At 36.4% G+C, this 21,537-nt stretch overlaps 1 protein-coding gene across 5 annotated transcripts in view; it reads left to right on the top strand.

Annotated features, from left to right (window-relative positions):
* The window catches only part of lrp1bb (low density lipoprotein receptor-related protein 1Bb), a 345,314-nt gene that overhangs the window by 288,016 nt on the left and 35,761 nt on the right, over positions 1–21,537 (top strand). For all 5 annotated transcript variants that reach the window (XR_016169265.1, XM_089133134.1, XM_089133135.1 and 2 more), the window contains 11 exons: positions 1,844–2,027; positions 2,150–2,235; positions 6,162–6,284; positions 11,486–11,667; positions 11,876–12,075; positions 12,481–12,669; positions 13,277–13,425; positions 13,541–13,634; positions 15,789–15,905; positions 16,426–16,545; positions 19,016–19,135. Coding sequence is in view for 4 of the 5 variants with exons in the window: in XM_089133134.1 (XP_088989260.1) it covers positions 1,844–2,027; positions 2,150–2,235; positions 6,162–6,284; positions 11,486–11,667; positions 11,876–12,075; positions 12,481–12,669; positions 13,277–13,425; positions 13,541–13,634; positions 15,789–15,905; positions 16,426–16,545; positions 19,016–19,135 (1,564 nt within the window). In the remaining variant the exon portion in view is untranslated. The remainder of the gene's footprint in view (positions 1–1,843; positions 2,028–2,149; positions 2,236–6,161; positions 6,285–11,485; positions 11,668–11,875; positions 12,076–12,480; positions 12,670–13,276; positions 13,426–13,540; positions 13,635–15,788; positions 15,906–16,425; positions 16,546–19,015; positions 19,136–21,537) is intronic.

Genomic DNA, 21,537 nt, shown 5'->3' with positions numbered 1-21,537 from the left:
TTCTAACTTATACGGTTGCACAGATGTGTCCTCAGAGACTCCCGCTGCCATTCTTTCTCCAAAATATACCCTCAACTGTTGACAAGGCTGTTGTCAATATACAAGTGAAATATGACCATTTTGGTCGAATTTGAGGTTTTCACAAAAATTAGTTCATTAAATGCCACTGATAAATGATAATCCACCCCTCTATTCTGCGGGCGTTTTGACAAGGCACCAAAATGGACATATTTCACTTGTTTTACATGTGGCTCGTTATTAGCCTGTGCATGAGTTCATACACTCATTTTGCCAGAACGGGTCACATATTTAAGCTTCATGTGTCCCTCTAGACTTTTGACTTTTTTCATAAAAATAAAAGCTTGCCTCCCCAATCAATTATGAAACATTCACAAGTTAATGTATTCCCAAATAGACCATCTGCATTTATAACTAAAATACATTTTTACAAGCTTAAAGGGTTAGTTCACCCAAAAATGAAAATTCTGTCAGTATTTACTCACCCTCATGTTGTTTCAAACTTCTATGTGTTTATTTATTCTGCTATACACAAAGGAAGATATATGGAAGAATGTTTTAATCAAACAGATCTCATTCCCCATTGACTACCATAGTAGGAAAATACATACTATGGTAGTCAATGGGGAATGAGATCTGTTTGATTAAAACATTCTTCCAAATATCTTCCTTTGTGTTCAGCAGAACAAATAAACACATAGAGGTTTGGAACAACATGTTTGTAAATGTTTCTTCTATTAAAAGTATGTTTATGCATAAGTAAAACAATTATATTTGTATGTGTTCTGAAGAAATACATGTGTGTATTTAATGTATATTAACTGTATACAGTATTATTAAGTGTTCTGAATATACATCTATATTTATATTAAATATATTTAAAATCTTTGACTATTTTTCATTGCAAGTCAGAGAGAGTTTTTTTCTGTTTTAAAGATTTGGCAGTTCTTTTCAATCTTGGCTTATTCTGTGTGTCTTATTTGCAAGTTTTGCAAATACGTAACTGTGATGAATTGATTTGGAGAAGCTGCTGTGTTTTTGTTTCTGTGACAGCTTTTCAATGAATTACTTGGGCAAACATTCAAAGAACAAAGACAAAAAAAACTATAGGAACGATTTGTCCCAGTTTTGTTTCATTGGTACTTAATTGGCATACTCAGATCAAGTTTTAACAAAGACTTGTTCCTTTGGGAGCGCTGTCTAGAGGCATGCCTGAAGGAGGACAATTTATGAGCTAATACTCTCTAGATACAGACACTTCTGCTGTGTTACTGATGGGCAAACAAGGTGTCAGGGTTGTCCTGTGATCATCAAAGGTGTTTGGAGGCAGTGTCATTCCCTGGCAGATTTAGGTACTGTTGTTGAGTCAAAACCTGTAAGTAAAGAGTCTGACCGCATTCACTGTGGTAGAAATGAAGGGATCATAGGGAATCCGTTGAGGTTACAGACTGAATAAAAAAATCACCAGTCATTAAATCCAGCTAGAATGATTTAGAAAATTCATTTGTGAATCATCATTATCTGTAAAATGGCCGCAGCATTTTTGTTTTCTTTTTTCTAGTACAACTTATAGTACTTAACTTTTTTCTAGTACAACTTATATATAATTTTTTTTTTGAGCGACATGCAATTGAACTCAAATGGTAACACAATTTTCATTTTGTTGAGGGTTAAACCTATAAGTTTGGAAAATGGTAATGGCACTGACACAAAATGGATTTTTTTTCCAAGTGGTCTTTTTTCCAGAGAGGTGTCTTTTGTATTGATGGCAATTTCAGACTCAAAACACCTCAATTGTCTTTTTTTTTTTCACCAATGTGTGTAGTGTAAGTGCTGGCCAGGATTTCACCTAAAGAATGATGGGAGAACATGTGTTGACATTGACGAATGCACCACCACCCTACCCTGCAGTCAGAACTGCACAAACACTTACGGTTCCTTTAAGTGTTTGTGTGTAGATGGCTATGAAGCTTCCAGAAAAGACCCTAACAGCTGCAAGTCTCTTTCAGGTAAGTATCATTTAGTGATTTCCCCCCAGAATATGTTTCAACAGAACTTGATGATTTCAGGCTTTGTTAACTTGACTATTGTCAGGCTTCGTTGTATCAACTCACATTTATATTTCTCACAGCTGAAGAACCTTTTCTTATACTTGCTGATCTTCATGAAATCAGAAAATTAAGTGTCGATGGATCCAATTACACTCTCCTGAAACAGGTAAAGCTCGACGTCAACTGTTTTTGTAACTCCATTACTCCCATGTGTTGTTTATTTTCATATCACTTCATATCACACCTTATTGAAAGGTTGCCTGTGTAATTTGCCCAACCGAGACTGCTGTATGCTACATTTAATTGTTACTGGACTTCAGAGACCAGATCATAAGATAGAACTGCTGTGTTTGTAAAAGCCTAATGGAGGACCAATTAAGCTGTGGTGACACAGCTGTGATAACAACACAGTGTCTATTGTCTCCTATGCCATTTGGAAACACTAATTTAAGACATTAACTAGTCTCTTGGGTTGGGGGCACATCACATGAAATAATTAAAAACACTCCATTACTGGTCTTAAAAAGCGCAAAGTACTTTTACCTTTTACATTAAATATCAGTTTTTTATATCAGTCAGGCCAACTGATTTTTTTTTTTTTGTTTTTTTTTTTGAGATTGTAATTACACAGTATACAAATTTTGACAGGTCAATGATGAAATATCTGTTCTCAAAATGTTTAATTAGTTTTGAATACATATTATATGAACTACAGTATATAACTATATATAGCCCTGTATATTCCTATATTATTTTTATCTACATAACTCAAACTTGCATCATTACAAAATTTGATTTGGTCAATCGACCTTCCTTGGGCTTACAGCATGCGCAGAATTATCTGCAAATTTTGAAATTTCCAATTGTGCAGCCAATGCAGTGTCCAAAATGAGACAAGGGGAAAAAAAAAGTTTAAATACCTGTTACAAATAATCAAAAAGAAAACATAATTCTGTAATAATTCAAAAGAAGTGATATTTTTCTTTGAGCAGTTTTCTCAATGTGTTTTGCTGTCACTAAATAGTATTTTTTATATAGCCTATTATATCTGTATTATATTGATCATCACGCTGTTTATTGGCTATACCCCTTTTGCGTCGACATCACAGTTACGTCACAGCCCTAGCTGGAGGCAAAACAAAGTGAAAACTGGAGGCGGCCAGTGCAAACCAGCACAGATTCGGCTACATAATAAGGAGCTTAAATTACTTTTATTATTTTTAAATGGCATCTTATTGTGTTGTTTGGTGCAAATGAAAAATTAGTATGCTGTATTTTTTTATTTCTAGAAAATATTCACATGATTAAAATCGCACTGTAATGACACTCTTTACATTGTCGTCTTCTCTGCCCTGGTTCGGCAGAACTGCAGATCATACACACAAATCTTGTACAGGACCATTCAGCACATACTTATAGGCATCTAAAAAAATTTAAATGCCATCAGTTTCTCTTTACGATCGGTTTCTCTATAAGGTAGGTGTAGAAGTCAGGCCACTCAACCGAGGTAACGTAACGTTAATCCTGTCAGATCGTCCATGCATTGAGTGAGCGTGTAGGCGGCTACTGGTCGGCCAATCTGGTTCTGTCAGTTAAAAAATAACTTTTGGAAATAACAATCGCGGTCCTGGACAGTGAGTGACCTTACACATTAAGATGGAATCTGATTTTCTCCAGTCATTGTTAAAAAACAAGCTAATAAAACTTGCTAACTTGCATTGGTGAAGCGGCCAGAGGGATCGTTCTGCCTCCACCTAAGCTCCGCCCACATAAAAATGTCACCATGTTTACCAACTGAAAAGGGGTCTATTGAACAATTCATTAAAAAATCTGGAAATTCTGTCAAACAAAATCCATTAAATATCATAGCCGTTACTTTGAGGTTCTACATCATTTTTTTTAGATTAAAAGTTTTTTTTTTTCCTCTCTCTCTCTCTTCTTTTGCATATACAGCACACATTATGAATGCTCTATGAAATGTCATTTTGACTTTATAAGTAACTTCTGATTGGCCTGGTGTAGCAAGTGTTTCCCTGTGCTATCATCCACAGCTGGTGTCATTAGAGGCCTTTAGTCATTACTATCGAAATGATGATTCTTATAGTGGAATGTGAGTTTCCTCAATTCGGCGCTCGTTACATTATTCATATCAATTGAGGCTGTCATCCAGGGGAATGTCTATAGGGCTCTCAGTAAACTCTTCCCTTTATGGAGTAGGCTCATCAGCAATCATTCAGTTCCATTTATTCCATTTTGTTTAATAAGAGTGAAGGGAGGAAAGCTTTTGCACTTAACAATGAGTGGACCCTGTGGCCTCTTCCCAACAACAGAGGTCTTTGTTGACCTCATACTAGCATAGTGCATGATCTCGTTCGCTCTATCGAATGCTAGTTAGCTATTGATCGATCTTCCGTACAGTATCCATAATTAAAGACGACTTAAGTTTGAGGCATGACCTGTGTATTAAGTGAGAGATCTTTAGAAGCCCACTTGTATCATCCTGAATGGGTTCGTTTTGCAATAATGACTCAATGACTGTGCATTGTTCTGTTTATTATTTATCATCCTCCTTCTACATCATAGAAAGCACCCGGCCTGGCAACAAGAGGAACATAGGCAACAATATTGCAATATTTATTTATGAATTACACTCTAAAAAATGCTGGGTTGTTTTAACCAAATATTGGGTCAAATATGGACAAACTCAACCATTGGGTTAAAAATGTAATTTAAAAATGTAACCCAATGGCTGGGTTTGTCCATATTTGACCTAAAATTGGGTTAAAACAACCCAGCATTTTTTAGAGTGTATCAATTTTAATTGTGATACTAATATAATCTATAGTTCATATTACTTTTTATATCGACTAGATAACTGACAGGTTATTTCAGTTTAACATATTATACAGCTCTTTTATTATTATTTTTCTAAGAAATTAACACTTTTATCCAGCAAGGATTTTAAATTGATCAAAAGTGACAAAGACTTTTACGTTGTTACGATATATTTCAAATAAATGTTTTTCTCTTCATCAAAGAATTAGCACAACTGTTTCCAAGACTGTTTCTTCATAACCAAATCAGCACATTAGAATGATTTCTAGACTAGAGTAATGAAGCTGAAAATTCAGTTATACCATGATGGGAATAAATGACATTTTTAAAAAGTAATATAGAGTTATTTTAAATTTTGCTAATAATTTACAGGACTGTTTTCACTGTATTGTCGATCAGATAAATGCCGCCTTGGTGAGTGCAGTCTGCATAAGCGAGTGAAAAATTCAATTTGGCCAATTTTTATACAATTTTGGCAATTATATAGAGTAATGATTATAGATCATGTTTCCTCTATACCTGTACAGCCTTGCTTAGACCTATTTGACCTATATAGATCTCATATTTGTGTTTTCACTGATGTTACATGAAAAGATAACTTGTTGTGGCCTTAAGTTAACACTGGAGGTTCTGGCCACAAGATAAAGGCTAAAGGTCTTGGTGGGTCTCACAGAGTTGATGATCTGATGGGGTTATCAAAGCTTTTCTTCATCTGTCATCATGCCCGTCGCTCCATCTTAACAGCTGGGATGAAGTGGGCAAAAGAAGGGGGGGCTTAGTGAGCGGTAGACTGAGTGACAGCAGCCTGACATGAACATGACAGTAACGAATGTACCGTCAGGATTCCCTCTGAAGGCTCTCTGAACTGCTTCCCTGGATTCTGAAGCCAGCATCCACATGTATCCACCGCACACACTGCGTCCTCTTCCAAAATCAATACGGTGAACAGACATCAAAAGAAATGTAGTCTCTGTATGTTTCGTGTCTGTAGTACATCCTTGCCAGATCCTGTCGAGATAAGCGTACGCGGAAGTAGCTAATTAAGCCCTCGAGCTAATTGAAAAGCAGAACAAACGCAGAACATCTCATTCTTTTTTGTTCTGCATAGTTGATCCATGCATACTGACTGTGGTTTTTACCCTGCTAATGCATCATGCTGACTGTGCTAACAGTCCCATTTGTTGTGCAGTCCATCTCGTGTTGTTACCTAATTCACCTCTATTACCTCTATTTTGTGTTTCTTTCTGACTCCTGTAGGGCCTCAACAACATTATCAGCTTAGATTTTGACTACAAGAAGGAGTTCATTTACTGGATTGACTCGAGCAGACCCAGCGGCCGACGGATAAACAGAATTCGCCTTAACGGCAGTGACCTCAAGGTACGTCTGATTTCTTATTTAATTATGATGGGTCACCGAAGACTGAAAATAACGCTAATAGGTTTGGACTAACTGTTTTACAGCATGTTAGCAACAGGGAAGGTCTGAGTATTAGACATTTGTAGTCATACAGCCATAAATGTAAATGCTTTTTTTGCATTATTTGAGGGACTCATTAAGGTCACATGGTTAGCGCTTAGATGCACATCTCTGCCGCGTACCTGCTGAGCAACACTTTTCCCCATCTCATTAGCTTCATTGCAGGGGCCAAGAGCCTCATTTGGCTTCATTACACTGTGTTGCCCCCTCCTGATTTATCACCCCTGCTCAGCACAAGCTAAAGCCATTGGAAATTCATTAGCATTTGTGGGTGTAATCTTCCGAATTTTGGAAATGGAGACAATGCATGCTGGCACAATATGTTTAGATTGAGTAGGAGACCTTTACCCATCATTTGCTGGGGTTATAATGATGCTGCTCTTTTGCGGAAGAACAATTTAATTGATGATTTTATTCATACATTATTTAGTGACATGGAGACCCGGTATTATTATTTTTTTCTCTCACTATATTGGAGACTCATGACAATAAACTGACTTTGACTTAACATAAAAGTGTTTATTCTAAACAATTTCACAGGGAAATTGGACACATTATGATGGACTCTAGTCCCCCCACACAATCATTTTTCACCTTTCTAACTTCCAGACAGTGCACATCAAGATTAAAAAAACACTTCTTCTCCAATGCCATAAGACTGTTTATTAACATTGTTACTAATGACACACACACATATGATTCCTTCACACTACCCACTTAATTAGTCATAACGCATCTCAAATCGCTTACCGTAACCGTTAACGGCTTTGTACCATTCTACCTTGAGAATTCCTCCTATGTTGCTGCTGCATTTGAGTACTCATGCTATTTAGTAATTTAAAGGGATAGTTCACTTTGAAATAATTTTTTGATATGTTTTAGCTTACCTCAAGGGCATCCAAGATGTAAGTGTCTTTGTTTCCACAGTATTTTCAATTTTGACATTTTTCGGTCAAAACGTTGTTGTCTGTCAGTCATATAATGGAGGTATGGGGGTCCACGTCAAAGAGCATGCACAGAGAAGTCCAAATTAAACATGATTTTAATGACTCGTGAATGTAAGTACACACTGATGGCCTAAGACACGAAACGAGCGGTTTGTGTGAGAAAACGAACAGTATTTATATCGTTTTTACCTCTTGTTAACAGCCATGTCGAACTGATCTGTATCAGATGTCAAACTGAACCGAACTGAACCGTCCAATGTTACACCGAAAGTGATCTCTCGCGCGTCTACGTCATTGTTTACACAGAGTTTTCGGAAGTTTTACCTTTCACTAAACATATTTAGATATATTGAAATTGTGCGATTTCCAGTATATCTAAATATGTGTAGTGAAAGGTAAAACTTGCAAAATCTCCGTGTAAACAATGCGTGACGTAGATGCGCGAGAGACGCGCACTTCCGGCGTAACGTTGGACGGTTCAGTTCGGTTCAGTTGGACATCTGATTCAGATCAGTTCAACATAGCTGTTAACACAGCGCAGTCTCATCCCAAGACGTCATACAACTGACGCTTTTGACCATACGTCAACATCCACCTTTTTAGGGTACCCTTTAACGTCGGTTAAATGACGCTATATAATCCTAACCCTACCCGAGACCTAAGCCTACCCCGTCACCTAACTGACGTTAAAGGTAAAGCGTCAGTCGTATGACGGCCCAGGATCATCAACTAACTGACGTTAAGGGGTACCCTAAAACGGCGGATGTTGACGTTTGATCAAAAGCGTCAGTTGTATGACCTCTTGGGATGAGACTGTGTTAGTTAACAAGAGGTAAAAACGATATAAAAACTGTTCTTTTTCTCACACACACTGTTCATTTCGTGTCTTAGGCCATCAATGTGTACTTACATTCACGAGTCATTAAATCATGTTTAATTTGGACTTCTCTGTGCATGCTCTTTGAGTTGGACCCCCATACCTCCATTATATGACTGATAGACAACATCGATTTGACCGAAAAATGTCAAAATTGAAAATACTGTGGAAACAAAGACACTTACATCTTGGATGCCCTTGAGGTAAGCTAAAACATATCAAAAAATAATTTCAAAGTGAACTATCCCTTTAAATTATGATATGCAAAATATACATTTATGTATACACTTTTACATGCATTCTGCCTTTATGTGGCTGTACATGGCTATTTCTATGTATTCTTTGCTTGCACAGTCTCTTTATGTTTGACTTTGTATGTTCTTAGCACTACAATAAGCTCCCCATACAGTATCCATAATTAAATCATTGCCAGCTCCTTCTTACTTACTGCATGACCTGTGCCGTAAGTAAGAGATAATATGCAGTCTCATGGACGTTAGAAGCTACTTTTATCTACCTAAATGGGTTTATTTTGCAATAATGACTTGCTGACTATACATTATATTGCTTATTGCATCATAGAAAAGAACTGGACTACGACAAAGATATTTATTTTTTTACGATATCCATTCATGCATATTTATTATCACATAATCAGCTTTTTTTCAGACTTTGGATGCATTATTTTGCACAATTGATAAATGGAAGTGAAGAGAAAATTAAAAGTCAGCCGCCAGCAAAAAAAAAAAAAAAAAAAAAAAAAATGGAATCTGTGAACAATGCACCATGGGTTTGATTTCTGTAAATGATGAATAACTCTTGCACTTGGGCATGTTTGGCATGATGCCTCAGGCAGTGCCTTTGGTGGGATTCAATAAGGGAGTTTGGCTATTAATATGCAATGGGCCAAAGTTGGCATGTATATATAAATAGCCTTATTAGTAATGCTGAACCAGTACAATGAACTTTCAATTATTTAAGTGATCCGTTTTGGCTCTGTGAATGTGAATAATATATCTAAGTTTGTATTCACCAATTAGGACACATGCCATAACTAAAACCCTTCAATAATATCTAAAAGGCGATTTTAGCTGTATCATGCATACTCTCAGACACAGACACACATCGGGTGAATTCAGGGTGATAGGGACACTTTTTGCCATTGAGATGACTTAATGTCCCAATAAAAAAATGTCAAAATCAACCTTTCTTTAGTGACACAAATCTATAGCATGGATGCATTATTTTATTATTTTGTATTATTTTGCCTCACCATTATGGTGGAGTTTAGATTTAGGTGGGAGAAAAAAAAGTCATTTAAAGTAGTTTAACAAAGCTGCATCATAAAATGTGAAAAAAAGGGGTACTACTTCTATATTGCAGCTATTCTGATTATCTTTCATCATGGCATTCTGTGCATTCCAGTATTTATATATTCAAATGTTGACATTTTAAATGAGTTTGCCTTTCGTTTCCAAACAAGATCTTTCAAATCAGTGCTGGACCAGATTCGTAGAATACCAGAAGCTCTTTCCCACTCGGAATATTAATGCTTCCTCTCATCGTCTCATCTGGAGGCACTTTCATGATTGGGGAAATGTTTCTCAATCACTGACATTTCAGAGAATTTTTTTCAAGTCCAGCAAAGCTGAATTACTTCTGATGGGGCGTTATTGTCAATTGGCATGGCAACATATGCCCTGTCAGATGACGATGAGAGGGAAGATCTCAAAGCATGTCATGATTGCAAGAGTCGCCATTTTTGATAGTAAAGTTTGTTTCACAAGTATGCAATGGAATATTAGCATTAAGGGGACATTGTGTAGGATTTTCTCCCATCTAGCATTGTGAAATTGTTTTTTGCATTCAAATGATTTGTGCTCTCTCGCTTTTTCAATTGCGTTTTGCATCGACGGTAGCCGTTACATACCAAAAGTCTATGACAGGATGTCTTCTAATAACACTTTGCTGAGTGTCCTTTGGGTGAACAGATTGCAAGAACAATCATAAGCTCTATTAAAGTATATTCTTATCGAATTTCTAGGTTACAAAAAGTAAACTTGCAAACCTTGTTTTAGCGCCTTCTCTACATAGCTGCTATTCATCAAAGAGTCTGTTTAATGATTAACTATAAATGTTCTACTGTCTATATAATAAAGTACACAACCAAGCAATAAAAAGCTTGTAATTAATTCTGTAACATTGACTTACCTGTCGAAAATAAAGCAGGAATTCAGCGTCTCTTTTGAAATCTTGGTAACACTTTACAATACTAATAAGTATTAATTCATGCTTAACTAATGCACAGATAATACTGAATTAATATGTAACTAATGATTATCTAAGCTATTCATTAATGATTACCACATTAGGAACTAATTAAGAGTCTGTACGGTTAATGTATTAGTTCATACATGAATTTGTTATTAATTAAATATGTAATTGTGTATTAATTCTATGATAACTATTTTTAACTAATAGTGTTAATTAATATGTTAATTACCAGAATGAGACAAAACCTTGTATTTCAACTTCCAGATGATATGACAGGTACACTAATATGCATTAATACATGATTAATTACTTCATTGTAAGTGCAAATTCATTTGCAAATTACTAAAACTACTAAATGACTAGTTAATAATGATGTGCCCCAACAAGTAAAGTCATAACATAATAGAATAACTCATTAAAAGGAATAGGTTTTGTTTTGTTTTTTTTCCAAAAATGAATATTCTGTAATTATTTATTACCCCTTATTCTAAACCCAAATGTCTTCTCTGGAACACAATAGGAGGATTTTGAAGAATGAGCTGGTCACTCATTTCTTTGCAATTACAATGAATGAAGATTTAAGATATGAAACATCCCATAAATGTCACAAAAGTCATAATTAAAGTCATCCATCTGGAACAAATTCTTCTGATTTGCATCTTTTCTAGTTTGGTCATAATTCATTCATGAATCAGATTGATCTGGTTCTCGAGTTCAACTCACTAAATCTAGATACATTTCTGTTACTTACACAAAGCTGACTTCAGTGCATCGAATGGACTACTTTTAAGACAATTGTATATTGATCTGCATTCTGTTTTGTAGAATTCCCTCTTCATTGCAATTGCATGAAAAAAGCAATGAGTCCTTGACTACTCAAAATCAAGACTTTTTTTCTTATTTACTTAACACCAACATTCCCATAATCCGACTTGCTCATTACAGAGATATTATGTGATCAGATTATAGTGACTGATCTGAATAATACTTGGTTGCTTTATTAGATTGTGCACCGAACAGCTGTGCCAAGCGCACTGGCTGTCGACTGGATTGGAAAGAACTTGTATTGGTGTGACGTGGAGAGAAAGACGCTGGAAGTGTCCAAATCCAACGGTTTATACCCCACCGTCTTAGTGAGCTCTGGCCTGAAGAACCCCACGGACCTGGCTCTGGACGCTCAAACCGGGTACAAATCCTTCCTTTACACATTTGCACAATATCCTTTCTACTTTTCACCCCCAGTCCAGGGAGACTTTTTTTGTCACAAGAAAAAGAATGAATGCATAGTCCCCCAGAACAATGGGAATAGCTATTCTCTGTTTAAAACAACTGTGATAAGATTGTGTCTCACGTTATATGAGGTTCATGGATGAGGGTCACTCTCTGTCCCTCAGGTATGTGTTCTGGATTGACTGCTGTGAAAACCCTCACGTCGGTCGAATTGGCATGGACGGCCAAGGCCAAAGCGTTATTGTGAACAAAGACATCTACAGCCCCTCAGCTCTAACCATTGACTACACAAACAAGAGAATCTACTGGGCTGATGATGATCACATCCTTTTTGCCAACATGGACGGTTCTCAGAGGCACCGGGGTACAAAATCACTCTTAAATTTGTTCATTTTCCATGGATTTGATTGCTACTATAACAAGGCAGAATTGGATAAAAGAAACTTCAAGAAAGCCTTTTAACAATATAGTAAGACCACAATCTCCTGCGTATATATGCATAGCATATGCAAAAAGAAATCAAAGATATGTTATCCATTCGCAAAAGATCATAGTATATTTTATTTGAGAACAGTGAATTTGAGAGTTTGTGTATATATGCATAGCATATGCAAAAAGAAATCAAAGATTATCCATTTGCAAAAGTTAAAATGAATATTTAATTTGAGAACAGCGAATTTGAGAGTTGTTGGATAATGATTTTGATTAAATCACTTATGCAGTAATTCATCTTTAATGATAGTGCATGTTATGGTGCTCTCTACCTCAGTACCTCATGAACACATTCAGGGTGTGATGGGGCTCACACTGTTCGAGGACTTCATTTATTGGACCGACGGGAAGTCCAAATCTCTCCGCCGAGCTCATAAGACCACCGGTGCTAATGCTGTCGAGCTCCTAAATTCATGGCAAGCCATTAAGTCTGTCATTGTCTACCACCCACTGCGCCAGCCTGAAGGTAGACACAGTTTCAAATAAATAGTATTTTAATTTTATGCTTGGTTTGGCCAGAAATGAAAATGCTTTCATTATATATATTTTTTTTTTCACTCTTACACAGCTCTTGCCATTTACAAACACTTAAATCCTAGTTTAAATGTTGTGGTAACACTTTACAATAAGGTTCATTAGTTAACATTAGTTAACTACATTAGTTAACATGTACTAAGGCTGAACAATACTTCTTTAGGTTAATATTAATTCCAACATTTACTAATAAGTTATTAAAATCAAAGGTTGTATTAGTTAACATTAGTTAATGCACTGTGAACTAACATGAACGTCCAATGAACAGCTGCATTTGTATTAACTAACATTAACAAAGATTAATAAACACTGTAACTAATGTAATGCTCATCGTTAGTTCATGTTGCATTAACTAATGTTAACTAATGAACCTTATTGTAAAGTGTTATCAATGTTGTTCTGGGAGACTTGGAATGTTCCAAAACATAATATATTATGTTATATTTCGGATTAATTTTGTACAATATGGCAAAAGCTGTGTAACTATTCCTTTAAAATGACCTATTTAGAAACAATGCATTTATATTCCCTTTTTACAGTCCCAAAACACCAATGTCAAGTGGCCAATGGAGGTTGTAGTCACTTGTGTTTACTCTCTCCTGGTGGAGGTCACAAGTGTGCCTGCCCAACTAACTTCTACTTGGCTGCCGATAATAAGACATGCCTGTCCAACTGCACAGCCAGCCAGGTCTGTGTGCAAAAATGAAGATTTCATGTCATTAGTCGGAACTGCAAGGATTGTTACAGTTTGTGTAACCGATAACGAATTGACCTTTTTCGCTGTGTTGGACCTTTTTTTGCAGTTCCGCTGTGGAACGGATGAGTGCATCCCCTTCTGGTGGAAATGCGATACAGTAGACGACTGCGGTGATGGGTCTGATGAGCCTGCGGATTGTCGTGAGTGCTCAGCTTCCAATGTTACCCAGCCTAAAGTGTCTGCACTGTAATTTTTGTTTTGAGCAGTATGTAATATTCATGCGGCATTTAAGAACAATCCAAAAAGTGTGTGAGCCACATTATAAACCTCATCAGCCTCTCTTTACAAGTGTGATTATGTTTTATATGCCTAGTTGCCATGGTTACACTCATATGAGACCAGCCTGAAAACTCATCACAAACGTCACCATTATTGTGTTTTTGTCATACAATTTTAATAAGGAGGCCTACTTGTGATTAGTATGATTATAAAAATTCAGGTTTTGGTCACACAACTTTGTTTTTCTTGTTGTATATGGTAGATGACTTCCTGTAAGCTGCTCAACACTCTAACTTGGGTCATGAATATTAATTACATTATGTGATCTTGTCATTTGCTGAAAGGCAAAAACTGGAAGATGTGCACAAGCCAAAAAAAAAAAACTGCTTGGCAGAGACTTCAGCTTAATCTTAAATTCAGCATGGCATAGTAATACACACCTTGGGTCTCATTCATGAAACAAAATACGAGTAAATATGAGAGTGATTTCCACATAAAGAGACCTTCCCGAAAACTCTTCTCCTGATTCACAAATACTTCTTAAAAGTCAGATGTGATGGTGAAATGTGCGTGTGTGTTAATGAATTCCAACCATTCGTAAATGGGATGCGCGTGCATGTTCATTCTCAATTACCATAAATCCCGCCCATTATATCCAACTGACATCTATATAGGCATATAATAACATGAATGCGAATGAAAAAGAAAGATTTCTCAGATGCAGAAATTGAAGTTTTATTATCAGAAGTTCATTCAAAATGCCACATTTTATTTTCAAGCGTACATAGTGGTGTATAAGGTCCTAAAAAAGGAAGCTTGGCAGCATATTACAGATGCAGTTAATGGAGTTTCATTTGTCAATCGAACAGTCCCAGAAGTGAGAAGAAAATGGTTCGACATTAAGCTTGACAGGAAAAAACGTATTAGTTCACTTCGGAAAAATCGTATTCAAACTGGAGAAGGACCGCCATCGATCACCAGATCTGCTATTACTGGCTCTCATGATAAAAGTAAAAAGAAAAAACGAATGTAATTATTATATAATATTTTTTTTTCAAAATGCTGTTTAAATATGTACCCGATTAAGGTGAATGAGCAAAACGTTCGGATGTGAAGCGCACCGTTTAGAGCAGGTGTAGATTTCTTGCGTACTAACATTTGGAAAATACGAACATTTTAACGAATCCGAAAATTTACGCCAGAACCACTTTACACACGATTTACACAAAAATTCGTTCTGCTCGTGTTTCATGAATGAGACCCAGTATCTTTTTTTCTTAATGCATGCAATTGATGTTGTTGTGAACGATTAATCCATGTATATGCTTTTTCATTCATTTAATTACTCTTTGTACCCTTTTTATTCAGATTTTTAGTCAGAATGTCATACCTCAATCTTTCGGTGAAACCCTTCTCCCGCATGACCATCCAATCAATAGAACCATGACGTCCTACTTTTTCTTTTCGATAATCTGTTTAACTCAGATGTATGATTATTGCTACTAATTCCTATTGCCATTATTTCCGTTACATTGCAAGTACTAAAGTCTTTGTTTTTACACAGTTGACGACAGTATCACAAAACAAAACGCTGTGGTTATTTTCCAAAACAAGAGAAGAAATTCTGTCATTTCTAAATCTGGCTTCGCCACCTGCTATAACAGCCTTTGATTGCACCAAATGCCAGTGCTGTTATATACAGTATGAAGATGAACTAGTTCACAGCTTCACGCTAGATTGACCTTTAAGTTGCGGGAAAGGATGAACTTTTGTTCTTTCTTTTCTGTTTCCCAGTCAGCTTGTTTTTAGATTCTCTTTGTGTCTTGGTGATTTACTTGAGCAGTACAAACAGAAAATGACAGGCTGCCGATGCCTGCTGTTAATAGGTGGAACCTCTGTTGTTCGATAAAGTGCAGGGGGTATTAAATATTGTAGAAGTGCTTTTAGAGAAATAATGGAATGTGGGTTGACCCGCCCATTTCAGGCAACCTCACGCAGCTCAGGTTTAAAACACATACCTATGCGCAAATTGCTTTGAATCCTCCAGAGTTCACTGTTAATCATCATTCTTGCAGCGGAATTCAAATGCCAGCCTGGCCGTTTTCAGTGTGGCACTGGCCTTTGTGCCTTACCTCCTTTCATCTGCGATGGAGAGAATGACTGCGGGGACAACTCAGACGAAGCCAACTGTGGTGAGCAGAATAATACATAATGTACAAAAGCTGTTCTTAAATGCCACGTTCTTATTGACAGATCCATTGTTTTTTTCTCTCTGTGTGAGGCTAGCGGGTCTTCCTTGTAGATTTCGGTTCCTGTGAAGTATGTGGCATGCATGAGCAAGAAAAATCTGCTTGGAATTTTCATCAGCAGCAAATCCTCTTTAGCCCAGCTGTCTTTTAGTGTTCAATTATACAGACTATTGCCTCTATCAAGCGATCAATATCCACTTTAGAAGTATTAGAAAAGAGTACATGGTATTTTGTCATTTAACGATCGTAATCGGGATGTATTGGGCCAACATGGATTTCAGATTCAAGACGTTTAGTGCTTTCACTAGAAAATTATATTGTTCCTCTTTCATCTCAGGTTTATTCTTATTGCATTTCGAAGCAACCAATTATGACCGCTATATGGATGATCGTGTTGCATTGACCTAGCATGATGATGTATCTAACAGTTTTTCCTCACTACAATGTCTCCCCTCATTTGCAGATACATACATCTGTCTGTCAGGACAGTTCAAGTGTACCCGAAAGCAGAAGTGTATACCTTTAAATCTTCGTTGCAATGGTCAGGACGACTGTGGGGATGGCGAGGATGAGACAGACTGCCGTAAGCAATGCCATGACACTCTGTGCTCCCTCCATTAAACATTTAACAATAACGGGCCTCAGTCTCGTAAACTAAAGGGTGTTGTGACAGAATTGTTCAAACTCTGCCGAATTTGGCTTTTCCCCTGTGAATTTAATGATCCAGACTGACAAATCTCAAATGTGGCTTTTATCCCACCATATGAGTTGGCTGGTTGGGAGCTACAATGGTAGCCAGGTGCTTATTAGGAATTTGGAGAGAAAATGCTCTTCCCTTGGAAAGGTAGCATGACTTGCCAGCGCTAAGAGTCAATTAAGAGAAAATTTTCTTTAACGTTTTTTCGACTAAACATTTTGTCCAACAGTGAACACATTACACGTTACAAGAGAATTCTGTCATTTGTGTTTTTTTTTTTGTTTTTTTTGTTGTTTTTTTCTGAAATGGTTCACAAATGCTTTGCTGCATACCTCGGTTGTAACGAGTGGTTATTTCAGTCAAAGTTAATTCTCCTCTGACCTCTAGCATCAACAAGGCATTTTCGCCCACAGGACTGCCGCATACTGGATGTTTTTCCCTTTTCACACCATTCTTTGGCCATGTCCACACTAATACGTTTTCGTTTGAAAACGTATATTTTTCTCTCCGTTTTGGCCTTCCGTCCACACTGAGACGCCGTTTTAAGTCAACAAAAATGTATCGTTTGGAAAACGCTCTCCAAAGTGGATAAATTTGAAAACACCGTTTTCGCGTTGTAGTGTGGACAGTGAAACCGGAGGTATTTCAAAACGATGACGTAAGTTTAGTCATGTGATCCATGTAGTACCAATAGATATTCATGTTTATCGGTATTGTGCTTGTTATGTGTTATACATTTTTACACTATTGCTAAAATATGTTACTTTCTATGTTACTTAATATGTGCTATTCTTCATAGCACAGTACTGCAAAGATGACAGATAATGTAGTCTACTCACATTTGCTGTCCTGCAGCAAAACAGGAGAGCAGTTGCGTTTTAGACCAAACATATGGTGACTGAATGCGACCTGGACGCATCCGTGATGGTGAGATATTTTGCTAAATAAAATTATCCTGTTATTTTGTGATGACATTATTATTTATTTTCCCATCTGTATCATCTCAGTGAGCTTTTGTGAAGTTACACGCATGCGCAGTAAAGTGAATTTAGAAGTTTCTCATCCACACTGAAACGTCGGAAAACACCTGAAAACACTAGTGTGGACGGAGAGCGTTTTTAAACGAAAACCCCGTTTTCAAATGTATCCGGATTAATGTGGACATAGCCTTTGTAAACCCTAGAAATGGTTGTGCGTGAAAATCTCAGTAACTGAGCAGATTGTGAAATACTCAGACCGGCCCGTCTGGCACCAACAACCATGTCATGCTCAAAATTGCTTAAATCACCTTTCTTTCCATTCTGACATTCAGTTTGGAGTTCAGGAGATTGTTTTGACCGCCCACTGCTGTGAGCGGATAACAGTTTTGCATATTATAATGAGTTTCAACTCACCCGTCGATGCACTTGAGTGAAATTGCCATGGGATTCATCAATGCATGCTGATGAATAGTGGTCTTAATCTGCTTTTGCACTGATCTAAAAAGACTGACAGTGACACAATACTTCATGTTAGCAAAATGTTTTAATCTTTTAACTATCAAATCAAAATATTCTCAAAAAAAAAAGTTAAAATTAAAAAGATGACTATGAAAAATAGTAGTATTCAATGAAATGCATGCATGGTGAGATTACTTCATTTAATTTAATGCATTTATGATTAAATTCATTGTCAGGTCAATTTGTGCTCATTTTGACCACAAACTATGCGCTGTCACTTTAATTCAGTGTGTGCAGCACAGCAAAAATAGACTCGGTGTGTAAACGATCTCCACTCGGTGTGTAAACAAACACAAATATTAAACTTGACGTTTGCCTCTTGTCTTTTTTACAAGTTGTGCACTGTACATTTAACTCACACTTATTATGACTTAATTCCTAATTGCCACGTTTCAACATCAGTGTGCAATTTGCATGATGTATACCTTCTTTTAATAAATAAACTGCAAGTGTCTTGCGGAAGAACATTGTAGCCATTTTTTTCTTTCCGTCAATGTCAGGGACTGGGCTATTCCGCAGCCGAGCCGACTCCGAAATAAAATAGCCAGAATACAAACAATTATTATATGCGTACTGTAGTGATTCAGACTAAGTCAAAAACACAGTTTGGAAAATGGATTCATGATGGACTCGTTCATTTTGAACATAGGGACTGCAGCAGCTGATGCAACAACCTTACATGACCATGTGCTCACACAAATGCGACCACATAAAATTTTAACTTGCACATTCTCAAAAACTGGTCGCAGTCTCAAACCCTGGTATATGAATGACCTAGTACAAGAAGTTGTATGTTTTTTTTTTTGTTTGTTTTTTTTTTCCTCCCTCACACTCACCTCTCTGTCTTAATGTTCCAGCTGAGAGCACTTGTTCTCCAGACCAGTTCCAGTGTAAGGCCACCATGCATTGCATCTCAAAGCTGTGGGTGTGCGACGAGGACCCGGACTGTGCTGACGGCTCTGACGAGGCCAATTGTGGTGAGTGGCCACAGTCATTATTCACAAATCAGAGCCTTGGTCAGCCACACGCGCAGACCCATCTGAAAGTCTGATTGAGGCTAATGTCAATTCTATGCATTCCCACAGTCTTCTCTCTCTATGATGAAGTGAGGCCAGCTTTAATCATGAACCACTCGGTTTTTATTAGCTGTGGCTTGCAACAATTCCCCTGGGCCTGTTTTGTTGCCCGAATGGCTGATTTAGTTTGTCAGTGGCACATCAGCGGTGGCCTCACATATTGCATTCTTCCTCGGCTATGTGTTCCAGACATTTAAAGTGCCGATGCTCCAGCAAAACAATTTCTGAGGGTTCGCTGGACGTAATTTACTCCGAATAATTTACTATAGTTGAACAAGCGAGCTGTGTACCTCATTTTATTAGTACCACTCATTTGATCTATACTGAAAATATAGAGATATACTTCAGAGGTTTACCTATGTCTCTATAGGCAACTGCCTTCTGAATCCTGGTTAAATTGTAACTTCATAAATGACTGATTTTGAACACTCTACATAGGCATTGATTTCAAGAGTTTTCCAATAGCATATTATTAAGCTTAAAATACGATACTTATCAACAAAAAAAAACTATTTGTTGAGTCATTTCTTACTTTTAAAAATAATAACTTAAAAAGTTTGGTGTGGTAAGAGGTACGTTTTTTTTTTTTTAATCTCGTTAAGTCGGTAAGTATTTTATGCTCACCAAGGCTGCATTCATTTTATTAAAAATACAGTCAAAACAGTAATACTGTGAAATATTATTACAATTAAATTCTGATTTTTTTTAGTGTTCATTGCACATGATCCTACAGAAAGCATTGCAATATGCTGATTTAGTGCTCAAGAAACATTTCTTATATTATAAATGTTGAAAACAGTTATGCTGCTTAATAATTTTATAGAACCAGTGATACATTTTTTTCAGGATTCTTTGATGAATCTAAAGTTAAAAATGTTAATCAAATTAGCTAAATAAAACTATTCTTGTCTGTAAATAAATAAATTACGGACCCCCTGGGGTTCTAATAAATTATTTTATTAACTTTTATGTTAAGTTATTCTTGGGAATGCATAAAGAAATGAATGTAAAATAATTACATTAAACATACACTGTAAAAAATATTGTTGGTTTAACTTAAAAAAAGTAACCTGGTTGCCTTAAAATTTTAAGTTGATTTAACTGGAAAAGGTGAGTTAATACAATGAAGGAGATTGATTTAATCATCAGAAATTCAAAATAATAAATTATCTGAACAAAATTAATTATTTAAGTTGATTTGACAAAAGAAAAAATCTTGTGATAACAAATCTTGAAAAAAAGATTTTTTTTTTCACAGTGTACAGTACAGTACCTTATTAATTGCATAAGTGCACAACTCTAAAATAAGTTTTGTAAAAGGGAGAAAAAAAAATAAGTGTCTTTTTGGAACATGCCTTAAAAATGCTGCCTACTGTTTGTAGTCAGCTCACTAGGTTTTAGGTCAGAGACTAATCATTAGACTATACTGCACGCTGATGTTGTTCCTTTTTTACTCTAACATCATTGTGGATAATCATTTATTTACATTGTGGATATGACCTCTAAGTAGATGTGTAAAGGCAATTGTCCTCAATTTATGGTGTATACTGTATATAACACTCTGACATCCCAGCAGGGATGATGAACATGGCTTTCCTAAATCGTCCAACAAAGGAAATTAAATCAATATCTTGGCTGTTGCAAGAGGGAAAAAATACATTGTCGGAATCTGATTGAGAAAATTGGTTTTATTGCTTTGGCTGAACAATTTGATGTTGTTATGGATTATCCGTTACTCAGAGAAAAATCCCCCAAATGAGTGACACATCCATGGAACAGTGGAGGGGTCACTTTGTAATTGAGGTGTGACGGCTCCTCTGGTGTCTCCATTGATTTCCAGACGTGACACACTTTATCTACATCGGACTGCAAATAATTATTGATCTTTATCTTGGTAACTGATGTCAAATGGTATAACATTAATGTAACAGGGTAGCTTTATTGATACAGTACTTACCAGCTCACTTTGTGTAACTGTAGGAATTACAAACATAGATAGATTTAGAAGATCTATGAGTAAATCCTGCCTTTACATGAATATACAATGTTGTATCTTAGAAGACCCTAATGCAGTGGCTTCTACAGTATGTTTTGACATTCATCAGTTTTTTGTGAAGGACAAATATTATTATTAATATTTTTGTGTTACAAAACAATTTTTTTCTCAGATGCCAGTCTCTAGATCTTTCTTTAGAAACATTCTATCATTACGTTAGATAATATTTAAGTGGAAGAATCTGTCAAGGGAGATATACTAGAATGATATTTTATTATTTTTACACTAATGAAAACCTGCAAGTATT

Source organism: Pimephales promelas, chromosome 7 (genome assembly GCF_988280905.1).
Source record: "Pimephales promelas chromosome 7, fPimPro1.hap1.1, whole genome shotgun sequence".
NCBI classification, from domain to species: domain Eukaryota; kingdom Metazoa; phylum Chordata; class Actinopteri; order Cypriniformes; family Leuciscidae; genus Pimephales; species Pimephales promelas.
Note: the sequence above shows the minus strand (reverse complement) of the source record. Positions and strands in the feature narration are given on the sequence as shown.